Below are 24,867 nucleotides of genomic sequence, written 5' to 3'. Positions count from 1 at the left end.
GCACATAAACCAAAAAGAGATGCTGGCAGTGATACATGCAATCGAGAGTTTCGAAAAATCACTGCAGCAAGGGCATTTACTAATAAGGACAGACAACACCACTGTCATGTGGTATATAAACAAGCAGGGAGGGACTCATTCATACCCCCTCTGCAGACTAACAATGATTCTCTGGGAAAAAGCACTGAGTCTGAAGATACACCTGCAATCCCAGTTTGTGCCAGGCAAGGACAATGTACTGGCGGACAAGCTGAGCAGAAATTTCTTGGATCCACACGAATGGATGCTGCATCCCCACATTTTCTCACAAATAACAAAGACATGGGGAAGACCGGACATAGATCTATTTGCATCTCACACGAATCATCACCTGGAAAAGTTCTGTACCAGGACCCACCATGCACTAGCCTGGACAACGGATGCTGTCTCCTTCAGCTGGAATTCCCTAAAAATGTATGCATTTCCTCCTCTGCCACTGTTGACCAAGGTGATCCTGAAGATCAAAGCAGAACAACCAACAGGCATTTTGATAGCTCCAGACTGGCCAAAGCAACACTGGTACCCATTGCTGTTGAGCATAACTCGGACCAAACCGTGGCCTCTGCCTCTGTGTCCCCTGCTCCTAACACAACACAACTACAGGACTGTTCACCAAAACCTGAAAACATTACATCTGACAGTCTGGAGGTTACTTTAACTCCTTCCGCTTCCAATCTTTCCAAGGCAGTTCAGGACATCTTATTGGAAGCACGCAGACCATCCACCAGAAAAGCCTATTCAGCCAAGTGGAAGAGATTCAGCATCTGGGCTGCCAACAGGGGTCAGGATCCAACAGTACTGAGTATATACCTCAGATATTGGAATACTTGGCAGAAATGTTTCATTCTGGACTCTCATATTCTTCCATAAAGATTCATGCCTCAGCAATCTCAGCAAGATACAATTGTGATCCACCAGTGTTCTCACATCCTTTGCTAAGACAGTTCCTGAGAGGGATAAAGAATATCAAGCCTCACAGAAAACAACCAGTACCTGCATGGGACCTCAATTTTGTACTGGAAAAATTATCTCTGCCTCCCTTTGAGCCAGCAGCAACCTCGGAGATGCAATGTCTATCATGGAAAACGTTTTTTCTATTGGCAGTCACATCAGCAAGAAGAGTCTCGGAGATGCAGGCACTCATGGCCGTACCTCCTTTCTTCATTTTCCATCAGGACAGAGTCTCTCTAAGAACAAATCCTTCTTTCATGCCAAAGGTGATTTCCAGGGTGTCTCTAAATCAAGCTATTCACCTTCCTACTTTCCTCCCCAATCCTCAAAATAGAGGGGAAAGACTGCTGCATACCTTGGACATACACAGGCAACTACGCTACTACTTGGACAGAACTAAGGCCACCAGAAAGTCTGACCAGCTGTTTGTAGCCTATGCTGCTGGAATACAAGGAAAAGCAATTGCCAAGCAAACAATTTCAAAATGGATTGGACACTGCATCAGATTCTGCTATTCTTACCATGGAAAAAGTGTGCCAGCCAATATTAGGCCACATTCCACCAGAGCTGTAGCCACATCCACAGCTTTCCTAAGAGGAGTGGCTACAAAGGACATTCTAGAGGCTGCTACATGGAGCTCCGTGCATACATTTACCAAACACTACATCCTGCTTTTATACTCCAGATCCCGAGCAGGCTTTGCTTCGGCAGTCCTGCAGGGCATTTTAGCTACACCATCTTTTTCTTAGCTCCATCCACCCCCAGCTTGGCTATGGTATTCAACCCATATGTTATGACTGCAGTTGCATTCTTGAAGGACATAGTACAGTTTTGTACCTACCATAAATGTAGATGTCCAATAGATATGCAACTGCAGTCGGATTTTCCCTCCCGCCTTCCTCTCTTTTCCTTCATTTGGGTCCATTCCCCCTGTTCCTTTAGCTGGGGGTATCTCCTATGGTGTATCTGTTTATTACTGTTGTGCATGTCTGGAATTGTTTATCCATTCACCAAATTTAGCCTTCCTAGGAGGGCACCTGGCATCTGGGGCAAGAAACACTGAAGAAGATGGCATCGGCCGATGCCTTTATACTCCAACCGTTGTGACGTCGGAGAGGAGGCGACACCAGCCGACGCCGTACCCAGACTTTGGAATTCGGCCGAGAGCTGCCTGAGGCAGGACAACCCGTATGTTATGACTGCAGTTGCATATCTATCTGACATCTACATTTATGGTAGGTACAAAACTGTACTTTTTACATGATTAAATATCAACAAATCATTTTGGATCAGCTAGAACAAAAGGTCTCTTCTTTAGAGGACAGAAGCATTTCCAAAGAACTTTTGGATTTCTGGCACTCCAGTTCTCAGGTAACTAGGCAGTCCTTACACTGTGGCTGTGACGCTCTGGTACTTCTAGCCAGGCAACTGCCACTGGCTCAATTGTTAGACGGTATGCATGGCTCAGGGAACAATATTTTCCTGACCATGTTAGATCTAACTTCCTGATGTTCCCCTGGGCAAAGAATTTCACTTTTGACCGAAAGCTGAGGCTGTTCTTAAAAAAAATAAAATAAAAAAAGGGAAGACAAAGCTAAGTCCATGGAGACTGTGAAAGACTTCCTGCAGGTTTTGCAGGAACTTTCTGACTAAACACTGGTCCTTTCCTTCCCAACCTAGAGGCAGACAGAGGAAAACCCAGTGGAAAAGGCCTAGTAGTTAGTGACAGTAGCTGCAGAGATCCAGGCAGTGGTCCACAGAACCTTCCAGGCAAGGGACTTCTAGGCCTTAGGTTTCTGCCAGAGAACAACAATGGTACACCATCCCCACTCCCACCCCCCCACTATCTCACACACACACGCACACATACGACTAGGAGGAAGGCTGGCTCTGTTCAAACAAAACTGGACTCATCACTTCAGACAAGTGGGTTCTGGACGTTATTTCAAATTGTTACAAACTCTTTCAAACACTCAAGCTATCCAGATATTCCGCAGAATTAATAATCAGAGACCCTTTCTCAAATCCAGAATTTGAGTGTTCAGGAATCACTTGAACCAGTTCCAGAACATCAAAAAGGCAAAGGGTTCTGCTCCATGTTCCTGTCTGTCAGCCTGGGATGACATGCTCGACAAACCACGTTGCTTCGCTAGGGACGGCTTGCACCTGTCACCACTGGGCTTTCGGATATTGGCAAAGGCTCTTGCCACCCCCATAGTGCCTTTTTTTAGGCAAGGCTCAAAAGTCAAACTCACCCCCATAGACAGCACAAGGAACAAGAAACTTAAGGGTAATGCTGCTAAACGCTAGAAGTCTTAACCTCAAGATGCACGCACTCGAAGCTCTCCTCAGTATGGAGAACATCGATATCTGTGCAGTGACAGAAACCTGGTTCAAGGCTCCAGAGAGCACCCCAGCACTACCAGGCTATACCTAGTATCATGCTTTTCGGCCCCAAAACCCGGACCGAACCACAAAAGGAGGGGGAGTTTCCATATTTATCAAGGATATCCACACCTCCAGGTTAGTGGAATTGCACGAAGTATCGGAGACCATCCATGTGCAACTAACAGTGGGCAAGACTGCTCTTCAGTTTATAGCATCCTACAGACCACCCTCTCAAAGTCAGGAATCCCATTCGGCTTTCCTGAAAACATTGGAGAACATGAAGATCTCTCCGAACACCATTATATTGGGCGACTTCAACTACCCAAACATTGACTGGGAGCACTACTCAAGCCCCAGCACCTTAGCCCAAAGATTCCTGGAAATTATAAACTCAAATGCTATGGAACAAATAGTCACCACTCCCACAAGAGGGGACAGCATACTAGACATGATCATTACCAACATGGGGACTCTATGCTCCACACCAGAAGTATATCCCTCATTGGTAAGATCAGACCATAAATTAATTTCACTGGATGTCCACATCCCGACCCCACCCCCAGCCCAGAAAACCACAGTGAAAAACTTCTCAAAAGCGAACTTCTCACTTCTCAAAACCGAAGTGGAATCCTTCAAGGCCCCAGGGCCAGTGGAAACTACAGCCCAAACTGCAGAATCCGATATAAATGCATTCTACCGACATCTCCAGGAATGCATGGATCATGCTATCCCAAACAAAACCAAGACCCAATCATCCAAAGGCAGGCATCCAGTCTGGTGGACCCCTGCCATAAATAAACTGTACAACAGAAGGAGGAAGCTACTACATGATGGAGCAAAATCCCTAATAGGGAAGGCATCTCTGATCAGTACTAGCAAAAATTAAGATGCCTCATAAAATCCTCCAAGGCCAGCTTCGAGAGAAAAATTGCACAGGACACCAAAGACAATCATAAGGCTTTTTTCATTTATGTTAGAAACCTGGGATGCAACTCCCAGACTTGTTCTGAGTTGATTCTAAACGACAAAAAATACACTGAACCCACAGACATCGCCAATATCCTGGCAGACAGGTTCAGTGCAAACTTCTCCACCCCCAAAGAGCAAGTATCTATCCCGGCAGAGGGCTGCTTCCCAAACATCTCAGATGCTCAGGTGAAGGCTGCCCTCTCCAAAGCAAAAAACACTGCTTCCATGGGACCAGATGGTGTCCCAGGTTGCGTCCTACATGAACTCCAAGTGGAACTAATCCTTCAAATAAAACAGCTATACAATCTCAGCCTCACTACAGGATATGTGCCCACAGAATGGCGTACAGTAACAGTGGTCCCACTCCACAAAGGTGGAGCCTCTACGGACCCTGGAAACTATCGCCCCATAAGCCTGACTAGCTTAGTCTGCAAGGCTATGGAGAGGATCACCATGGAGCTCATAAACAAAGACATTGGGGACCTACAGACACTAGATCCTACCCAGTTCGGCTTTGTCAAGGGCAGATCCTGCCTTTTGAACCTGGTTGACTTTTTCGAAACAGTCACCAAAGCCATAGATGAAGGGAAGGTAGTCCACACAGCCTATCTGGACCTTGCAAAGGCATTTGACACAATACCCCACTCGGGCATCATAGATAAGCTATCCAGCTTAAATATAAACCCCTATGTCACAAGATGGGTCGCAAACTGGTTCAAAGACAGAACCCACAGAGTGAGAGTTGCTGGAGCCATGTCAGACTCGAAACCGGTCACAAGTGGCGTCCCACAGGGTTCTGTCCTGGGACCACTCTTGTTCGGTATATACTTTTCTGAGATGCAAGCAAACGTGGGAGGACTATGGTTCACCAAGTTCGCAGACGACTGCAAACTGGGCGCCATAATCAACTCTCCAGCTGACATAAACATCCTTCAAAAAGGTCTCACAGAGACAGATAACTGGTGCCAGCGCCATGGTTTAAAACTAAATGCCAAAAAATGTATAGTCATACCCTTTGGCAAAAACAATGTGCCCACAAATTACCACATAGGCGAAAACCCATTAAGTACAGAGAAAGTTATTAGGGACCTGGCGACCCAAGTTGATCACAATCTCTCCTTTGAAAACCACATTGCCAAAGTGGTTAGAAACACCTTCTACATAGCCCACCTCATCACGAAGGGTTTCACATCTAGATCAAGAGAGGTAATCGTGCCCCTTTATTCATCCCTCATCAGGCCCATAATAGAATACAATGCCCCTTTTGGGATGTACCTTACCCGACACCTGCAGCAATTAGAAAGACCTCAAAAGTATCTCACCAAGAGGATCAGGGGTCTCAAACAGATGCCATATGCTGCTCTGTTAAAAAAACTCCAGCTCTACTCAGTTGCATACCGCCTACTTCGAGGCGATCTATGCCTGACATATAAAGCTATGTCAAATCCAGAATTAATGGACATGCTCCACCTCAGTAAATCTAAATCCCTTAGAGCCACACGCTCGAGGGACTTGAACCTCAGCACAGAAATAAATAGAACTTGCTGGAGGGACAGGTTCATAACCCAGAGGCTCCCTTCGCTCTGGAATAGAATTCCAGTTCGTGAGGCAGAACACCTCACTGAATCTCTTCAAGAAGAATCTCGATAAGTGGATGGGGGATCGTAGGTTTGTCCCAGGGATTACTCCCGTGTCACTATTAGACAGAGGCACAGTAAACTAAACCTTAAAAAGGGCACAATATACTCAAATCAAGGGGTGGCGTAAGCCATACAGAATCGAGCTAGGCTTATAATTGCCCCAGGGCAGATAGCCTAGTATGAACCTATGGTTCCAAGAAAAGAAACCTCTTGGCAGCCTGTCTTAGACCTGTCCAACTTCAGTTTCTCCAGGTAGTAAAATTCTAAATGTTGACCCTTCAAAAACTCTTACTCATGATAGCCCCACAAGCTTTTATGTTTTCTCTGGATTTAAAGTATGCATACCTGCACATCCCAGTTCGAGTCACACACAAGCTTTCTCCACTTCAGAGCAGGTTCCAGTCACTTTCAGCTTGTAGCATTGCCCTTTGGCTTGTGTACTGCTCCAAGGGTTTTTACCAAGTGATTATCCCATGCAGTTGCTAGCTGCAGGACCAGAGGCGTCCAGAGATACCCCTACCTGACTGACTTCTTAATACAGGCCAGAAATTACCCAAGACCATCTGTCCGCCCGGTTTCAGGATCAATCGTTACAAGTGATAACTTTCGAATTGAACTAAAAATCCTCTAGTTCCTTTGCCACATTTCATGACTTATTTAAAAGTTTAGTGTGTCTGGACTGGAGCTGAGTAGATGCTCTTCCCTGGGTTTTCACCAAATGAGCAGCTTTGGTAATAAGCTAGCTTCTGTTTTAAGAAATGTCTGTTTGCAAAACCTAAGTGTTAAAATGCTTTGCTGTTGGAGCCTATTTCCTTTGTGACTAAATGATTTTGCCTGGAGTATTCTATATGTCACGATTTCCATGTATTCCTACCTGTTTAGAAATACCAGTGAGAATTCGTTAAGCTAGAGCAGCCATAAATGCTTTGTGATTGTAAAGTATGCTAGCCTTTGTGCTTTTCAGTTTATTGTTCTTGGAACATAACCAGACTTCTTTGTTGAATTTTTTATTTTTTTTTTATATATATATAAATATTCTTTGGGAATTGCCATGCCCCCCCCCCCCCCCCGAAATAAACCTAAGAGTACTGTAAGTAGGCTTTAGGCAGCTTGCGTTGTAGACCAAACGTAGAGTTTGCTGATATTCCTTAACATATTGGCTTAAAAAAGGAGAGTGAGAGGGACATATACCTGTCTGCTATCATGCAAAACCTCCCATGAAACAATCCAGAGTGCTCACCATTTGCACTCAAGTATTGAGGCAGGTCATGACTTTGACTTTGAAGAGTCGTTTTAAAGAAAGGCATGGTTGTTCTTCAAATTTGTTGCAAATTGAATATGCAGGTGCAGTATGTCATCATTTTAGTAATGTACCTTGAAGTATGTACTTTAAATTTAAGGTTATGTCTAAAGGCATCTGTAATGAATTCCACCTTTGAGTGACATGGTACGCACACTGTTGGATCTCCAACAAGGTAGTGTTGTGTGACTTAGAGTTATGTAGTGAAAAAAATGGGAGACTGTTTTGAATTCAGGTCTTTGGCATTCCATGTACATGTGTTAGTGACTCAACAGGTAGCAACACTGGACTTTGATGCTGGTCGATCAGAATACTGCAGGATCTTTTGGATTCATTTTCTGTTTGACGTTGTGCATCTTTAGGGGGTGTTGCATTCTTGTGTGCCATCCTTTGGATGAGGCACTAAATCAAGTGCCCATCTGTCTGAGTTGGTGGTATCATAGGTAGGTGTACATTTGTAAAGAGGCAATTTTACCCAGTACCGTGACCAAATTTCCATTAGTATAAATACCACCTCAGGTCATGGTCAGCACAAGGATCAGTAAACGTATCCTTTAAGCAGGCAAGTTAAGTTTCCACACTGATTGCATCTTTGGTAGATGATTTTCCTTTTTGTGCATTGATCTAGTGCAGAAACATTGAGTGGAGTAGCCACTTTCAGAGGCAGTTAAAAAGAGTTGGACATTTGAGAAAGAAAACATTTAATGAACTCTAGGTAAACTACTTGGTTTTGTGACAAGAATTTTTCTGATAGGGAGAATGGATGTTTTTGAGTGGTGCAACTGGCTCCTTCCTTAAAATTTAAGACATTCCGAACTCTGATTCACTTTACGGTTTTCTTGTCATGATTTCCTTTTGTACATTAGTGCTTAGTGACAATTACTAATTGTTGTTTAACGGTGCATGAAAGTATTTTAAATCACAAGATTCGATGTACAAAATGGAAAGATGTCTGACCGTTTAAAAATGAGAGATGTGTACTTGTTGAATTTTTTTAAGCTTTTTTTCTCCCTCTTCTTGTAGTTCCAGGCTTCCCATATCCAACTGCAGCCACCACTGCAGCTGCTTTCAGGGGAGCCCACCTTAGAGGTCGAGGGCGAACAGTGTACAGCGCAGTAAGGGCAGTGCCTCCAGCAGCCATACCTGCCTATCCAGGGTAAGAACCATTATAGAAGACAACAGCGCAGCATATTTTAGGCTAACTTTTAAAACTGTTTGTGGTGGTGTTGTGTCCTCATTTCTGATGTCTTTTATAGTCTTGCTAAGAGCAGACAGGAGTGCAGTAGAAAGTCTTCAGCTGTCTGTTTTTAAAACTTTTTTTGTGTGTGTGATTTATCTTGTGTGTTCCTGACCCCACCCCCCCTAGTAATCATGTTCATCTTTTTTTTTTTTTTTTTTTTTTTTAAGATCATGTCTAGTAACATTTTCGTTACTTTAAAAAAAAAAGACATCTTGAAACACTGCACATTTTTATGCCAGTGCTAATCCCTTTGTAATAAAAGTGTTTATTTTTTAGCTTTGCTTGGACTACAAACGTTTTAAATTCCTGTGGTACTTGGAAGTGGCACTAAATAAAGCTACCAGTGTCTTGCTTCATTCAGTATGTCCTGCCAGGACATACTGACATTATTCGGGAAAATAGACTGATTGCTTACAGTTGTTCAAAATTAGCACATTAAGGAATTTGTTCTATGAAAAAAAAACTGCTTTACAATTCTTTACCAATTAATGTCAACCCCAGACACACACAAACACACATGCACACTTGTTTCACGATAACAGAGGATAAGAAAAACAAAGTAAAATGATCCTGGGGATTGATGTTAGTGGAAACTAGCCATAGTTTCTATGATACCTCAAAACAGCATCATTAACATGCATCGAACTTCCCTGTGAATAGAGCAGAATGTTGATATGTTCAGTACTACTGGAACTTTATTTTTTTAGTGTTGCTTGTATTGAAAACAGTTTCATCGTAAAGGGTTGAGCACCAGCATGACAATGTGCTGTATTGCAAAGAAAGGCTTTTTTCTCTTTAAGTACTGAAAATGTACTAGGCATGATCTTTAACAATTAGCCAGATTTCTGAAGAACACATTCACACTTGTCAGAGAAACAGAGTTGTATGTTTATGGCATTGTGTGTTAGGTGTTGAACTGTGGTGTATTTGAATCCAGTACCCAATGAATTCCTTAAATACTAGGAAGAATGAAGAAGTACAACATCTGCAAAACACTGACATTCATGTTAGTCTGTCTCCTTTTTAAGAAAAAAGTGATGTGACCTGATTCATTGAACTAAGATGAGTTGGTAAGGGAAAAAAAAACTCAGTGCACATTTGTTTTTATCTTGGAAATATTTTTGTTAGTATGTACGTGTATAAATGCTGTCAGAGTGGAACTGAAATTGCTTGCTGTGCTTCTGCATGTCATTAGATTGTATTGGTGTTGTGCAGATTGACTCTAGGGGCTGGCTGAAATGATTATGGGTAAATAGAAAGCAAGGGTGCTGGTTCATCATGTATATATTTACATTGACATGAAAAGTGCATTCATTTGTTACCTACAATGCATTGCTCCAGGCTGTACCACTACATGGTTTCTTGAGTTAGCTGCTTGCAAGTTTGCTTTGTTCATGCAACTTAGTGTAGTAGCCATGTAGACAAAAGCAAATGTACTTCATATCACTATTGCAGTATTACTGTCTAAAGAAATGCCCTGCCAAGGGCAGTCCAACGTCCGGCCAGTATATCAAAGCCATAGTGTTTTTAAGTATATCGTACATCACCTGTGTACACCTTGTTGATGACTTAGGACATAAAAGTGACGTATAGACATACCTGCCTCAGAACTTTTGCCACCAGGCCAAATGCCATCTTATATGTCTGAGTGCTTCTTTCATCCTAGATCTCAGAGTTTGGCTGTTTCTAACCAAACCATTTCTTCATAGATTTCTAAGGCCATTTCTTTTTGTTCTTTTCATGGGAAAAGCATTTCTGCTTCTGTAAAGGCTCATTCTACCAGGGATGTGGCTTACTCTAGTGCTTTTTGCAAGGGAGTAGATGACCAGTTCCATCCTTAATGCTGCTACTTAGACTTCTGTCCATACTTTTACTAGACATTACAAGTTGGATATGGTTTACAGGGCTAGAGCTGTATATGCCAGGGCTATCCTGCATGGATTTTTTGAGGGCCCAGCTGAGCCTTCCTCCTCCCGAGTTACCTGTTGAGCTTTGGTAATCTTCCTTTAGTAAAGAATACTGCAGCAGTAATATGGAAAAGACAGTACAGTTGTGTAAAAATTGTCTCAACAGTAGATGCCCTTCCCTTCAGTGTTGTAGTATTCAATCCCTCTCTCCTCCCCCTTTTCTGTCTACTTTATCTTTTTTTCCTTTCTGGTGGCACATGTTCCTCCTCTTTCTCCTTGGACTGTTCCTCCTCCTGGGCCTATTCACTTCTGAGTTAGGTACGTCTTTGTCACCTTTATGCCCTACATTGGGCTGCCCTTGGCAGGGGATCCCTTTAGTAAGAAATGCTGCAACACTGAAGGGTAGGACATCTACTGTTATAAGATTTTACACAACTGTACTTTCTACATATTTGAGTAGTTTATGGCATCTCTCAATTAGAAAAAGTTGAACCTGTTAAGATAAAGACATCATCCCTCATATTCAAAATTATTGGTAAAGCAAATTGTGACCTTTATATGTTTGAAATGTTTTTTGTAGCTATATTGAATCTGGCAAGCAGTTCCATCAACTGCTTCCCAAATGTTGATCTGCAGCTTCAGAGTTGATGTCCTTCAAGAATGCAACTGCAGTCATAACATGTGGGTTGTCCTGCCTCAGGCAGCCCTCGGTCGGCCGGATTCCAAAGTCTGGGTCCGACGTCGGCTGATGTCGCATTTCTCTCCGACGTCAGAGCGGCTGGAGTATATGAGCATCAGCCAACGCCATTTTCTTCAGTCTTTCTTGCCGCGCGGTGCCCGAAGCAGAAGCAGTTCGCAAGTGCCGGTCGGTCAGCTCCTGTATTCTACGATACCGAAGTCATCAAAAGCTAAGTACCCGTTGGGGACCTTTTCTTGCCTCAGCCGATGTCAGAAATTACTGAAAAGTTAACAATTGTCTTTTTGTGGTAAACAAATACCTCATAAGGATTTCCACTCTTACTGCCTCCCTTGCCTGGGCCCAGACCACGACGTCTCTGCCTGTGTAGCCTGTGCTCGCTTCAACAAGCGCACTCTCAGGCGCCGGGCGGAGTTCGCTGAAGATTTTTTCGGCGATATATTTGCTTACACCATGCCGTCGGATCTTCCGACATCGCAAACTCCCAAAAAGTGAAAAGACCGGGACAGACATCCTCGGCCCGCGTCTACCACCGACTCCACGCCAAACCCTAGCGCAAGTGCTCCGGTTCCCTCTGAGACGGTCTCTCCACCGCTCCGAACCGAAGACACCGCATTACCGACGACTCCGATTCCAGACATTACTCCGCCAGTTATAGACTTTCCTCCAGATACCGAAACCGAGGAAATGCCCGAGACCATTGCTGTAGACAAGATCACTCCTGCACGTGGAGCTGCCAGGCCTCCTATGGCCATGTCTATTAAGGCCTACACTAGGGCTAAGGCAGCCAGCAAAACTAAGCATATTACTTCCAAATCCTTACCTCAGCCGACTCCGGAGACACAAATTATGTCCATGGCTGCTGATTTAATTTCCATGATTAGAGGTTCACAGGCCCATCCTGAGAGAGCATCCCAGCCTCCTCCTGATAAAAGGCCCTGGGTTGAACCCTCTGACCCTTCTCCTTCAGATGAAGACTCTGAGGGCTCTGTCCACTGTGATAGCCAGGCAGAGCTCTTCCAGACCTATGAGGACTCTGATGCAGAAGATTCCATACCTTCGGCCTCCCCTCCTGAGGGTATTTCTTTTGGGGAAGTTCTGCACACCATGAGGGAACATTTCAAGTGGCAGGGTCAGGAATATTCTGATTCTAGGAAACGCCTTAGGACTTTCCTTAAGAAGCCTCAGCACAGGCCCTTAGCTATTCCTCCTGTACTTGATGTTCTGGATGACTTGTATTCTGATTCTAGTGCTACCCCTGATTCTCTTCCTCCTGCTCCAGCCAAGCCAGACAGGTATTACAGGGTCCCAGAAACTCATTCCCATTTATTCAGGGCCCATACTGCTGATTTGAAAACTATTTCACAGGGGCCTAAAGGAGTTTCAGCCTCCACCTCAAAAAATCCTTTGCCCTCCAACAGGGAAGCAAGGTCATTAGAGAGATGGGGTAAAAAGGTTTACACATCCACTACCTTATCTATGAGAGCTTTAAATTGCCTTTTTCATATGTTCCAATATCAGGATTATCTCTTAGAAGATTTACAAAAAACATTAGCTTCTCCTGATCCTTTAGACATGAAGACTTTGCAGGAAGCTGTACATAACACTCAGCAAGTAAGCAATCACTTCCTGCAGTGTGGATATGATGCACTGGAAGCTTCATGTAGGGCAGCTATGACAGGGGCAGTGATGTAGACATGCTTGGTTAAAAGATCAACCTCTACCAGATCATGTAAAAGCAAAGCTTCTGGATGCACCTTTGGAAAAGAACAAGCTTTTTGGTGCAAATGCTAAGGATGTGTTAAAGACCATCGAAGAAAAAGCAAAATCAGTTCAAACTGTGAAGGATTTCCTCCAGGTTCAACCCCAGATTCAGTAGGAATTGGCCTTCAAAAAACTGGTCCTTTCCTAATCCAGAAAAGTTTCAAAGGGGTAAGAACAGACGTGGCCGAGGAAGAGGCCAATACAGAGGCCCTTACAGGGGACGACAATGGCAGCCAGGAAACCAAAGAAGTGACGCAGGGGTTTCACCTGCCCAACAACCACAAACTCAATGACTTTCCTCTACTACCGCCTACCAGGGAACAACTAGAAGCTCCCTTGGGAAATTATCTCTGTTTGCAGAAAACTGGCACAGACTGACAAAGGACAAATGGATTTTGGACATTATAGACAGAGGGTACAGGTTTCATTTTCATACCTTACCAAGAAAACAAGGCATGCCAAATCTACCACAACATCAAAGGGCAGAGGCCATCAAGCAAATCACTCTGCTGACTCGAATTAAAGCAATAGAAAGAGTTCCACAACAAGAACAAGAACAGGGGTTTTACTCAAGACTGTTCCTTGTTCCAAGAAAAGAATCTCAATGGAGACCAATACTGGACTTGTCCGCATTAAACACCTTTCTCATAGTACCAAAGTTCAAAATGCTGACTCTACAGCAACTCCTTCCCATGCTGGGCAAGGAGTCGTGGCTGATTACTCTGGACCTCAAGGAGGCATACCTGCATGTCCCTATCAGACACAGCTGCAGAAGATAGATTTCTTGCAGGGCCAGAGCATTATCAATTCTCAGCATTGCCATTTGGCTTATCTACTGCGCCCAGAGTGTTTACAAAATGCCTGGCTTCAGTAATTGCTCATTGCAGGCTCCAGGGTATACAAATTTACCCGTACCTGGACGACTGCCTCATACAAGCGGACGACAAATTGATGTTGACAAAAAACCTGGATTATGTCATACGATTACTTCAAGCTCTGGGATACACAGTCAACTTCCAAAAGTCAAGACTGCAGCCATCCCAGCAAATAATCTTAGGAGACAAACTAGACACAGCCTCTCAGATGGCTTACCTGACAGAAGACAAGCAAGAGAAGTTAACTCAATACTTCAAAGGTTTAGCAAAACTCACCCAGATGACTGCAAGGAGATTCCTACAGGCCCTGGGTTACATGGCATCCTGCATTCTACTGGTTCCATTAGCAAAACTACACATGAGAAAGCTTCAATGGTACCTAAAAGCATTTGGTCTCAACACAGCAACAACTTGGAGACAATCATACCACTCATTCCATGCCTACAAAAGGAATTCCTATGGTGGGCCTCGGTGAGCCAGGAAAACACAGGTATGTCATTCAAAAAACCACAGATAACACAGACCATGACTACAGACGCCTCAGACCTTGGATGGGGGGTGCACATGGAAGGCAGGTGTATACAAGGACAATGGTCTCCAAAGGAAACACATCTGCATATAAACCAAAAGGAAATGCTGGCAGTAATGCATGCTATCGAGGCTTTTCAAAACCAACTCCAGCAAGGCCACTTAATGATACGGACAGACAACACCACTGTGATGTGGTACATAAACAAGCAGGGGGGCACCCACTCTTACCCCCTTTGCAGACTGACAATGCAGCTTTGGGAGAAATCACATCCAGTTACAATCCCAGTTTGTTCCAGGAAAAGACAGTGTGTTGGCGGACAGCCTAAGCAGGAATTTCACAGATCCACACGAGTGGAGGTTACATCCGAAGGCTTTCAGACAACTCACTTCGACATGGGGCAAGCCAGAAGTGGACCTATTTGCCTCTCACCTCAATCATCTTCTACCAAAATTTTGCACAAGGACATACCATCCAAAGGCTTGGAAAATAGATGCCCTTTCATTCAACTGGAACACCCTAGCAATCTATGCATTCCCACCTCTGCCACTGATGACCTCAGTATTACTAAAGATCAAAGCAGAGAAGCCCAAGGGAATCATAATAGCTCCAGATTGGCCAAGACAACACTGGTACCCACTACTACGGAGCATATGTCACACCAGGAGGTGGGCCCTCCCTCAGTGGCCTCTACTTTTGACTCAACACAATTTCGAAACACTGCATCCAAACCTTCAGACACTGCAGCTAACAGTCTGGGAGATCCCATAAATAACTTCAGCTTATCTCTCTCTCCAAGGAAGTTCAGCGGATACTAACAGAGGCTCGAAGACCATCCACCAGAAAGGTTTACTTAGCAAAGTGGAAAAGATTCAGCAATTGGAATACCAGCAAAGGACATGATGCATTATTACTGAACATCCCACTTATCTTGGAATATTTGGCAGATATGTTACAGAGCGGCCTCTCATATTCTTCAATAAAGATACATGCATCTGCTTTTCAGCTAGATACAATACTGATCGTCCTGTTTTCTCTCATATCTGACTATGACAATTCCTCAGGGTATTCAAGAACATTAAGCCACCAAGAAAGGCCCCAGTGCCAGCCTGGGACCTCAATTTTGTCTTAGAAAAACTGACTCTACCTCCTTTTGAGCCAGCAGCTTCAGTTGACTTGCAATTTCTCTCATGGAAAACAGCTTTCCTGTTGGCAATTACCTCAGCAGGAAGGGTTTCGGAGCTACAGGCCCTAATGGCAATACCACCCTTTATTATTTTCCACAGAGACAGGGTTTCATTAAGGACCAACCCTACCTTTATGCCAAAGGTGGTATCTAGGGTTTCTCTAAATCAAGCCATTCATCTGCCTGCTTTCTTCCCCAATCCTGAGAATAAGGGGGAAAGACTTTTGCATACCTTGGACATTCATAGACAACTTTGATACTACCTGGACAGAACCAAGGCCAGTAGGAAGTCTGAACAGCTTTTTGTGGCTTACGCCCCTGCAGTCCAAGGAAAAGCAATTTCAAAACAGACTATTTCTAAATGGATTGGACATTGCATCAGATTCTGTTATTCCTTTCATGGAAAGACTGTTCCAGCCTATGTCAGACCACATTCCACCAGAGCTACAGCCACCTCTACAGCATTTTTAAGAGGGGTGCCTACAAAGGACATTCTAGAAGCTGCTACATGGAGCTCCGTGCATACATTCTCCAAACACTACAATCTCCCTCTATATTCCAGATTCAGAGCAGGCTTTGCTTCGGCAGTCCTGCAGGGTTTGATTGCCACACCATCTCTTTCCTAGAGCATACCTCCTCCCCCAGCTAAGCTATGGTATTCTACCCACATGTTATGACTGCAGTTGCATTCTTGAAGGACATAGTACAGTTTTGTACCTACCATAAATGTAGATGTCCGATAGACATGCAACTGCAGTCGGGTTTTCCCTCCCTCCATACCCCTCTATGTCTAGGGTCCACTCCTATCCCCCTTACTCTTAGCTGGGGACGTCTGTTATGGTGTATTTGTTTTATTGCTCATGTATTTGTTTGGAATCCTATTTTTGTCTTCCAATTTGATTACAGCCTTCCTTGGAGGGCACCTGGCATCTGGGGCAAGAAACACTGAAGAAAATGGCGTCGGCTGATGCTTATATACTCCAGCCGCTCTGACGTCGGAGAGAAATGCGACATCAGCCGACATCGGACCCAGACTTTGGAATCCGGCCGACCGAGGGCTGCCTGAGGCAGGACAACCCACATGTTATGACTGCAGTTGCATGTCTATCGGACATCTACATTTATGGTAAGTACAAAACTGTACTTTTCTGGATACTGTAGCAACGCTGGCATGTTTAGTTCTGATTATCGTTTTTGTTGCGACTGAGTTGTGTACATAAGATGCTGTTTGGGAGGAGGAGAATAGGCTTTACCTGCCTGTAGCGTCAATGTAACTCTAGTAATGGAATAAAAGCAAGATGCACAGTTTTGCTGAACTACTGGCTTGCATCTGTGCATTTGCAAAGTAATTGCAAGTTAAGCTGTTCTACAAAAGTTATTTCGGGAATGGACTTTAGTTATGCAAACAGCCCTCAAAAATGGGAATACAGTGCCTGGGAATCAAGTGGTGCTGAGTATTGGAAGTCATTTCTTTTTGTGATAGCACAGCAGACTTTCCTAACATAATCACCCTTTCTTGTAACAGTTGTGGCCACACCAGAGCCACACCACTTATTAAAACTGTAGCTTCCTTATTGGGATGCTTCTTTTTAGAATCTGCTTCACTGAAGGTAAGGCTAATGTTAAAGGCCTTTAGCTGGCCAAGTCTGCAAACAGTTAGTCATAGAATCCTGCAAAAATCCATAAAGTCTCCAGGAAGGCCTGATGGAGACTTAATAAATGGTGTCAAAGTGAGGGTCTAAAACTCCATGCCAAAAATTGCATAACATCTTTCAGAAGGATGACCGTTCCTGGGAATTACTGCATTTGATAGTACAGAAACCAACAAAAAGCCAGCAGGTAAGTAATGTACACTCCAGCAGACCAAGCACTTCCAGAGTGAACTCCACTGCTGATGACATGCAAAACTTTAATAAGTAAAATACACACAGATAAAAAAACAAGGTGAGCTCTTTTGCAGTCTACTGGGTGCTTCTTCAGACCTACTAGCACAGTGCATCTGAATCAGTTATATACACACCCAACATCAATTAGTTAGTAAAAACTTGTCCTTCTCTTAAAGTTATAGCCAAATGTCTATCTATAGTATAGCTTATAAAAAAACAATTTGTCGAAGTGGACATGTCTTAAGCACAGGCTTTAAAATAACGCACTCATTTACGCCAGGAGGCTTATCTGCATTCAGATGCACTATCCACTCTTGTTCTCTCTGTTCTGTGAAATTTGTAAAATGACCCCCCCCCTTACACTCTAAAACGTCTAACATAAAAAAAACTTAAAATCATGACCAGCTCCAAGGTCACTAATGTGTACTGCTAATGCACTTTTCATTCTTTTATGTCTTACATCATTAACATGTTCCAATACCCTTTCTCTCCGTGTCCTATTGGTCTTCACTACATGGCTAAAACATTTCCCACAGTATGTAAAATAAACCAAGTGTTTTGTTGCACAGTCTGCATATAACAATGTCTCTATCTGGAAACTTTTTAAAGGATGTATAAATAGACCTTCACTATGAACATACTTATAGGCCTTGCAACGCCTACAGGGGAATGTCCCCTGCCATTGTGGTGGTGGCTTATACCCTTCCCTCATAGGTTCATAGGTTGGTACTAGGCTGTCGGCCCTAGGGCCTATACAAGCCTAGCCATAACAGTTCCCTGGCTATTTCTTCCCACAGTATTTACTTCCCTGAACTCCTATCTAGCAGGGCGGCTGACGTCATCCTTGAGGTGAATTTCCCATCTCCCATCCAATCATCAAGGTTCCTTTTGAAGAGGGCCAAAGAGGCAATCTGCTTGATATGTATGGGCAAGTCTGTTCCAGAGTCTGGAGAGTCTCTGGGTCAGGAACCTATACCTCCAGCATGTTTTGTTCATTGTGATAACAAGGTTTAGATCCCTGGGGCATGTGGCTCTGAGGGATTGGGATTTCTTTAAGTGTAGCATGTCCAACAGCTCTGGGTTTGACATGGCCTTGTATGTTAAGCAGTGATTGCCTCTGAGTAGACGATATGTGACAAGAGTGTAGGTGGAGTTTTTTTTACTGTCAGCATAGGGCATCTGCTTTAAGCCTGTGATTCTTTTAGTGAGGTATTTCTGCGACCTTTCCAGTTGCAGATGTCATGAGAGGTACATAGCAAACTGGGCATTGTATTCTATAATGGGTCTAATGAGGGATGAGTACAGTGGAACAATTACCTCCTTTTTTATGGATGAAAAGCCCTTCTTGATGAGGTGTGCCGCATATGATTTCCTGACTGTTGTGGTGATGTGGTTATCGCAGGTGAGACCACTGTCCACTTATGTTCCCAAGTCTCTTATCACACTTTGTGTTTAGTGTACTGCCCCCTATGTGGTAATTCACAGGTTCATGTTTTTTTCCCCAAAGGGGATAACTATAAATTTCTTGGCATTGAGCTTGAGCCCATGGCTCTGGCACCAAGCATCTCATGTTTTTATAACATAGTTGTCTTTTTAAAGATTAGTTATTCTTAAAACTAAAACTTGGTGTTTGTCTTACAACTGCACTTGTCATCTGCTTGCAAAGTGACCCAATTTTTCTTGACTGTATTACAGACTGTCAGCATTACTACTGTAAGCCAATACCAATCTGAGTTTACCCTCTTCTCTAACATCATTCTCCTCCCTTACATACCTAACATCACCTGAAAAATAGTGATGTTCTCAAATTCATGGAGGCTGACTTGCTATTGGCCAGGCAGGCGTTTGCGCATGACCGACGCCAAACGTTATTTTTTGAAAAATGGGTCCGCCGCAGAAGCATTTTTGAAGTGCAAGTTGGCTGCTCATTTGACTCAAACCGGACCTCAGTGTTTAATCAGAGTTGGTCGACTGCTGGTGGTTTTTTTGGATTTCAGTTAAGTCAGTATTTATTACTATGTTGTAGAAACAGTGTTACTGTAGGGTGTGGTTAACAGAAGCGTTGTAGGGATATTTTGGTTTGTTGCATACCTTTTGTGGCAGGAGAGCGAGGAGTAGGATCAGCTCAAAAGCTCTTGGTAAAAGGATGCCCATTATTAAGAGGGGTTTAGACTGCAGCTCATACCTAGTGTTTGGGAAGCAATGGTAATTATAAGTTGCCGCCAAGAAGCTAGGATGAACGCCTTGCCCAACAAGTTAAAGGTGACAGGAGCGGTTTAGGGCAGAGTTTGCCAGCCCGCACAGTTGCCTGCCGTCGGGCTCAGTGGATTGCAGAGGTCAGCCCAGAGAGGACATGAGGTCTCAGCCTAGGGACTGTTACAGGCAGCCGTTCAGGCAGGCTTCAGCTGAGGGGTCAGGTAACTGTTCTTCCTTCTTTAAAGCTGGTAGTTAGAGCCCTTCAGTGCAGCAAGGCTTTGAGAGGCAGGTCTAGTCTCAGTTTCCATGATAAGAGGCTAGTTCATTTCACTGTCTGATAAGAAGAAACATAAAGTTAGAATGGCAGAAGATTGGGTTAAACTTCTACTTGGTTCTATTCAAAGAGTGGATGGGAGGTTTCCAGTGGCTTCGAGTCCAGAGTCTCTGAAAACATAGAACTCTGCATTCCAGTCTTCTGCATTCTATGAGGGAGTATCCTACTATCCTAGGCCAACTGATCCCTGGGATTTCTTCTCTACCTAGGAACTCTGAGGATTTGAGGGCACTTTAATCTGCATATTCCATGAGCAGGCACCAAAGGCCGAATTCTGTTTTTTCACAGTGTTCCCCCTCCTTAGGCCCTCCTCCTTTTTTATTCTGTAAGATGATCCTTCTGTATTCCATCCTGTGTTACTTTAAAACAGATGTTTTGCCCCTAGGGACCTGTTACCAGAAAGGTGCTTAAGCTAAAAGTAAGCCTGATAGGCATTCGGACCAGAATTCTATTTGTGGTGGTAAAAAAAAGATTAAAAACTTCCTTCTCAAGGCCAAACTCTGTTCCTCCTGCTTAGTGCAAGGGCTTTTAAAAGGTCTGATAAAGTGCCTACTTCATATCTTCCTTTGGATGGATGGATTGGATTAAGAAACTTTCCTTCCCACTCTAGCATTGAATTAATTTGTTCACAAAATTTCATGTGGGAAAAATTTTGGAAGGTAATCCTGGTGCAATGGGGAAAAAAGGTGTGGCTTTACGGAAGGTATTGGTGTGTAAATGTTCATTTGGTTCTGGTTTTGATGCTGGACAGAGAAAAAAAGCATTCACAATGTGTACTAGGATGATACTTTAGTAGGAAGGTGTTGGTGAAGGTGCTGGTGCCAGTTGAGCATGTTAGGATTGGAGGTTTGAAATTCTTTGAAATGTGGTGAAGACAAGCCTTTTCGAGGTTTTTAAGAAGTTTGATTGTTTTGGTGTGTTTGGACTCAGAATTTTAAAGATTTTTGTTAGAATGGCCAGGGATTAGGTAGAAATTGGCTGTTTTTGTGTTTTTGCGGTGCAGGAATTTCCTAGAGGATAGGAACAGATCCTGGGGTGGACATATCTTCTAGAGGTCCAGGTTAGGCGGGGGTAGGTCTAGACGACCTAGGGTTGGGTCTGAGGTTCTTTTGAGCTCAGGAACAGGTCCTTTCTGGAAGGAACTTCTGGCAGTGGCATTTCAGCTGTCAGGGGATTTTTGAGCCAGGCTGCAGACCTTCCTAAGCAGACTTCAGTAGGGAGCAAATATTTCAGCTCCTTTGGAGACCAACTGTCTCTTTTTGCACTCATTACAATTTGAAGAAACCCTTCATCAAGCACAGTGATAGAGTTCACCAAGATGCAGGAGGCTCTCTTCCACAATTCCCCAGCTCAAGGGTGGGCCTTTATTTCCAGCCTGTTCCTAGTACCAAAGACTACAAGCCTTTTTCAGTTACCAGCCAGTCCTCCTTTTCAGGGAAAACTGGACTTTTAAGCGGTTTCTTGCCTCCTCCATTTGGGTGACACAAACCGGGGCACTCAAGAATTGAAAGGACCTAGGATTTTTTTCTAACACTGGCCTGGACATTCTGTTCAAGATTGCGACAGGCAAGTAGCAATTACCTCTGCTGGGCAAAGACATCTGGATCATCTGATGTTGACCTTGCTGAAGCTTACCTTCATGTGAAGTATCATGGGTTGGCTTTGGCTCTGCTACTTCATTCTGGAAATTCTCATTAGTTCTGGATTAAATCTAAACTTACTTGTGGCCACAAAGGTTCTTTCATTCACAATCATCTACATGGCCTTTGGATAGCTTACTCACTTAATCTGAATTCAAATCCTGCCTTATTCTATGGACTGCCTGAAGGAAGACCTTCTACAGCATCTGGAATGTCGCATCAGAATATGTATGCCAATTAAGATGCTCTAGGCAAACATAAATATATCAGTACAGTTTTCTAGATGCTCTTTGTTCTGTGAGAACTACAACAGCAGTACAACATGGCCCCTCTCCAAGTCATGGCATGCTTAACAAAAACTGCAACTTCCTTTACTCCAACAATCATCTCATGCTGACGTATGACAACAACATCAGTCAACCAAGCATTAATGGCATCTTGTATTCTGGTGCTTTCCCCTAAACCAAAAAAACTGCATTGCAGGAAGCTACAATGGTATTGAATGCATGCCCACACAGCAACAGAGGGATTTGGACACTGTCGGCAAACAGTCAGAATTTTCAAACAGAATTTGTGGGAGGGGCTCAGGAATCTCTACTAAAGGGAGCCTCTTCGACACCCCTCAGGGGCGCAGAATGGATTGAAGGGACAAGACAAGTGACATGCCAGACTACAGCATGCTAAATACATGGCTTTAAGAAGTTACTTCTTCAGACCAGGTGTTTATCTACAACAGACAACACAGCTCCCATGTAGTAGTCCAACATTCTAACAGAACACACAACTACTCTTCTTCAGGCACAGAACAAGATTCTAATCATGGTTTGCACTAATATGTGGTCAACAAACAGGCAAGGGAATACACATTGCGCTGCACAATAACTTTGATTGTGATTTTAGACAAGATCAACTGCAAAGAGAAGAAACAGAGGAAGTATGTTTGCGGGAGACAATGACAATAGCAGTCATGGGGAACTCCAGACATAGATCTGTTTCACTTCTCCACTAAACCACCAGCTGCCAATAGATCTGTTCGTGTCTTGGGAACCCAGATACAGATCCCAGTGCTGGGCTGGTTAAACCCAGTCAAAAATTGGTTCATCACAATACCTTTCCTCTGCAGCTTCTTCTAACTTGCTTACTAAAAAACCTCAGACCCTTCAAAAGCCCTCTGCCTCTTCTTCCAAACAGAGGGCAAAAGGTCAGACAAGACAGGCCAAAGATGATTTGATGTAGCCTCGATGGGCCCTCTACCTGGTACCCACTACATTATTAATGGTCCCTCTTCAGAAGCCCAAAGATGATTTATTCCTCATCTGTTATCTCTCTCGGTAAGTCTGGGCCTACTCTCTCAGTCACTCTTCCTCTCTTCCTCTGTGTGTGATTGTATGAAACACAGCCTCTCTCAACATCCTCAACAAACCAATGTCTAGAAGATGGAAGCTAGAAAACCTAGAACAAGTATTCTGTACCAAAAAGAGAAGAGATTTCATTTTTGGAGTTTAATTTGTTATGTGCTGGTTTCTGAGCCTAGTGTGGTGTGGACACAAAATGTCATGAAGGACAATTTTAATTTTTTCTTCATTCTTCCATTAAGATTGAGTTGCTGCAGCAATTTTCTATTAGCTTTGATTGTTCATTTTTGTTTGTTTTCAGCATTGTTTGTTAGACCAGTTTCTTAGACAAGCCCCCTAACACAAGACTGATTGTAGTGTTGGGAAAACACTTGTGTTGGGGAAAACTTTGAAAAAAGAACTTTTTGCTAAACACGGCTCAAGTGCCACGCTACTTTGTCATGGAAGACTGCTTTTCTGTTGGCTATTACTTCTGCAAGAAGGGTGTCTGAGAGTGAGGCCATTTTGGATTACAGGCATAAGGAGAGGGTATCATGAGGATCCATAAGGCATTAATACTGTACGCCTTACTAGGCCCTCCTATGGCAGTGTGTTTCTTTTTAGCTGTTCTTTGCTTGCTATTGTTTTGCCTACAAAATATGCAGACCCATTTTAAAAGGGAAAGAATTTAATTTTAATTAGATGTACACAGGTGCTAGGATTTATAAGCAAGCACCAAGGATTTGTGGCAGTTTCAGCAGTTGTTAAGTTTTTTTTGGAGCAGTGCAGGGCAAGCCTGTGTCGTGGAACAAACTATTTCTAGGTGGATTGGCTTTTTTTGCATTTTTTTTATTCCCCCTGCATGGCAAGGAGATTCCCTGGGATTAGGCCTCATTCCACTAGGCTATTTTTCTAGGGGGCTTTTCTAAGGGGGTGGCATTTCAGCTATTTTGGAAGCAGCTATTGGGTTCAGAAACATTATCACCTTCCCTATCTACGCTATCTCTAAGTCTGGTTTGCCACAGCTTTTGCCACAGCTGTTTGGTGTTCTATGTTGTCAGCTCCTGCTTCTCTATGATTTCCTCAGCCTCCTTGCCTCTGCTTTCTAAATTCTAATAGTAGTAGGAGCAGCAGCAATGGGAAACTAGCATAGTACAGTTTTGTACCTACCATAAATGTGATCGTCGACCCATCAATTTTATGCAGTCCACCTACATCTCCCTCCCTTCCCCTGTGGTGGGTGGTTGTGGTGTATTTGCAGGTGATGTTTATATTTGTTGTATATATGTATATATATGTTGTACATATTTTTGGTTTTGGGTATTTTGGGCCTTGTCTTTAGGGGTCTTCTGACATCTGGGCAAAAGATTGAGGATATGACGCTGACATCGGTCGATTAGTACCCTGACGGCGTGACGCTGGTCCATCGCCTGACTGGACCGACGCGTCCCTCTCTCCTATCGGGCCGACTGGGGGATGGACGGACCCCACCCAATAGGACTGCAGCAATGGGGATCCTCGAACATCTACATTTATGGTAGGTACAAAACTGTACTTTTCCCTCGTGTCTAGTTGATCTCAGTTCATTAATACACTCATCTAACTCTTTTTTTCCGTATAGCTTCTCTGTAAAAAAAAAAAAAAAAAAAAAAAAAAAAAAAATGCCTTTTCATTTCTAACAAGACATCCTGTAATTTGGCTTCATCATTATGCAGCCTCATCACCCTTGATACCCGACCCTTTTCTACATTTCTGGGTATGTGACGAGGGTCCATACTTGTTTAATACAAGCAGATGATAAGATAAGTGCAGTTGAGAGACTAACACCAAGTTTTAAGAATAACTTATCTTTAAAAAGACAACTGTTATAAAAACATGAGGGAAGGCTATAAGCCACCATTACAATGTCAGGGGACATTCCCCTGTAGGTGTTGCAAGGCCTATACAGTGGATATAAAAAGTGTACAGACCTCTGTTAAAATGCCAGGTTTT

The 24,867-nt window shown here is 43.5% G+C and overlaps 1 protein-coding gene across 9 annotated transcripts in view; it reads left to right on the top strand.

Moving 5' to 3' along the window:
- RBFOX2 (RNA binding fox-1 homolog 2) overlaps window positions 1–24,867 on the top strand; it is a 2,020,637-nt gene that overhangs the window by 1,587,943 nt on the left and 407,827 nt on the right. For all 9 annotated transcript variants that reach the window (XM_044075312.1, XM_044075315.1, XM_044075291.1 and 6 more), the window contains one exon: window positions 8,311–8,443. In XM_044075312.1, the coding sequence (XP_043931247.1) occupies window positions 8,311–8,443 (133 nt within the window). The remainder of the gene's footprint in view (window positions 1–8,310; window positions 8,444–24,867) is intronic.

The sequence above is a fragment of the Protopterus annectens genome, chromosome 1.part1 (genome assembly GCF_019279795.1).
Source record: "Protopterus annectens isolate FY-2018-M chromosome 1.part1, PAN1.0, whole genome shotgun sequence".
Lineage (NCBI taxonomy): Eukaryota > Metazoa > Chordata > Ceratodontiformes > Protopteridae > Protopterus > Protopterus annectens.
This window is presented reverse-complemented; position numbering and strand designations above follow the sequence as displayed.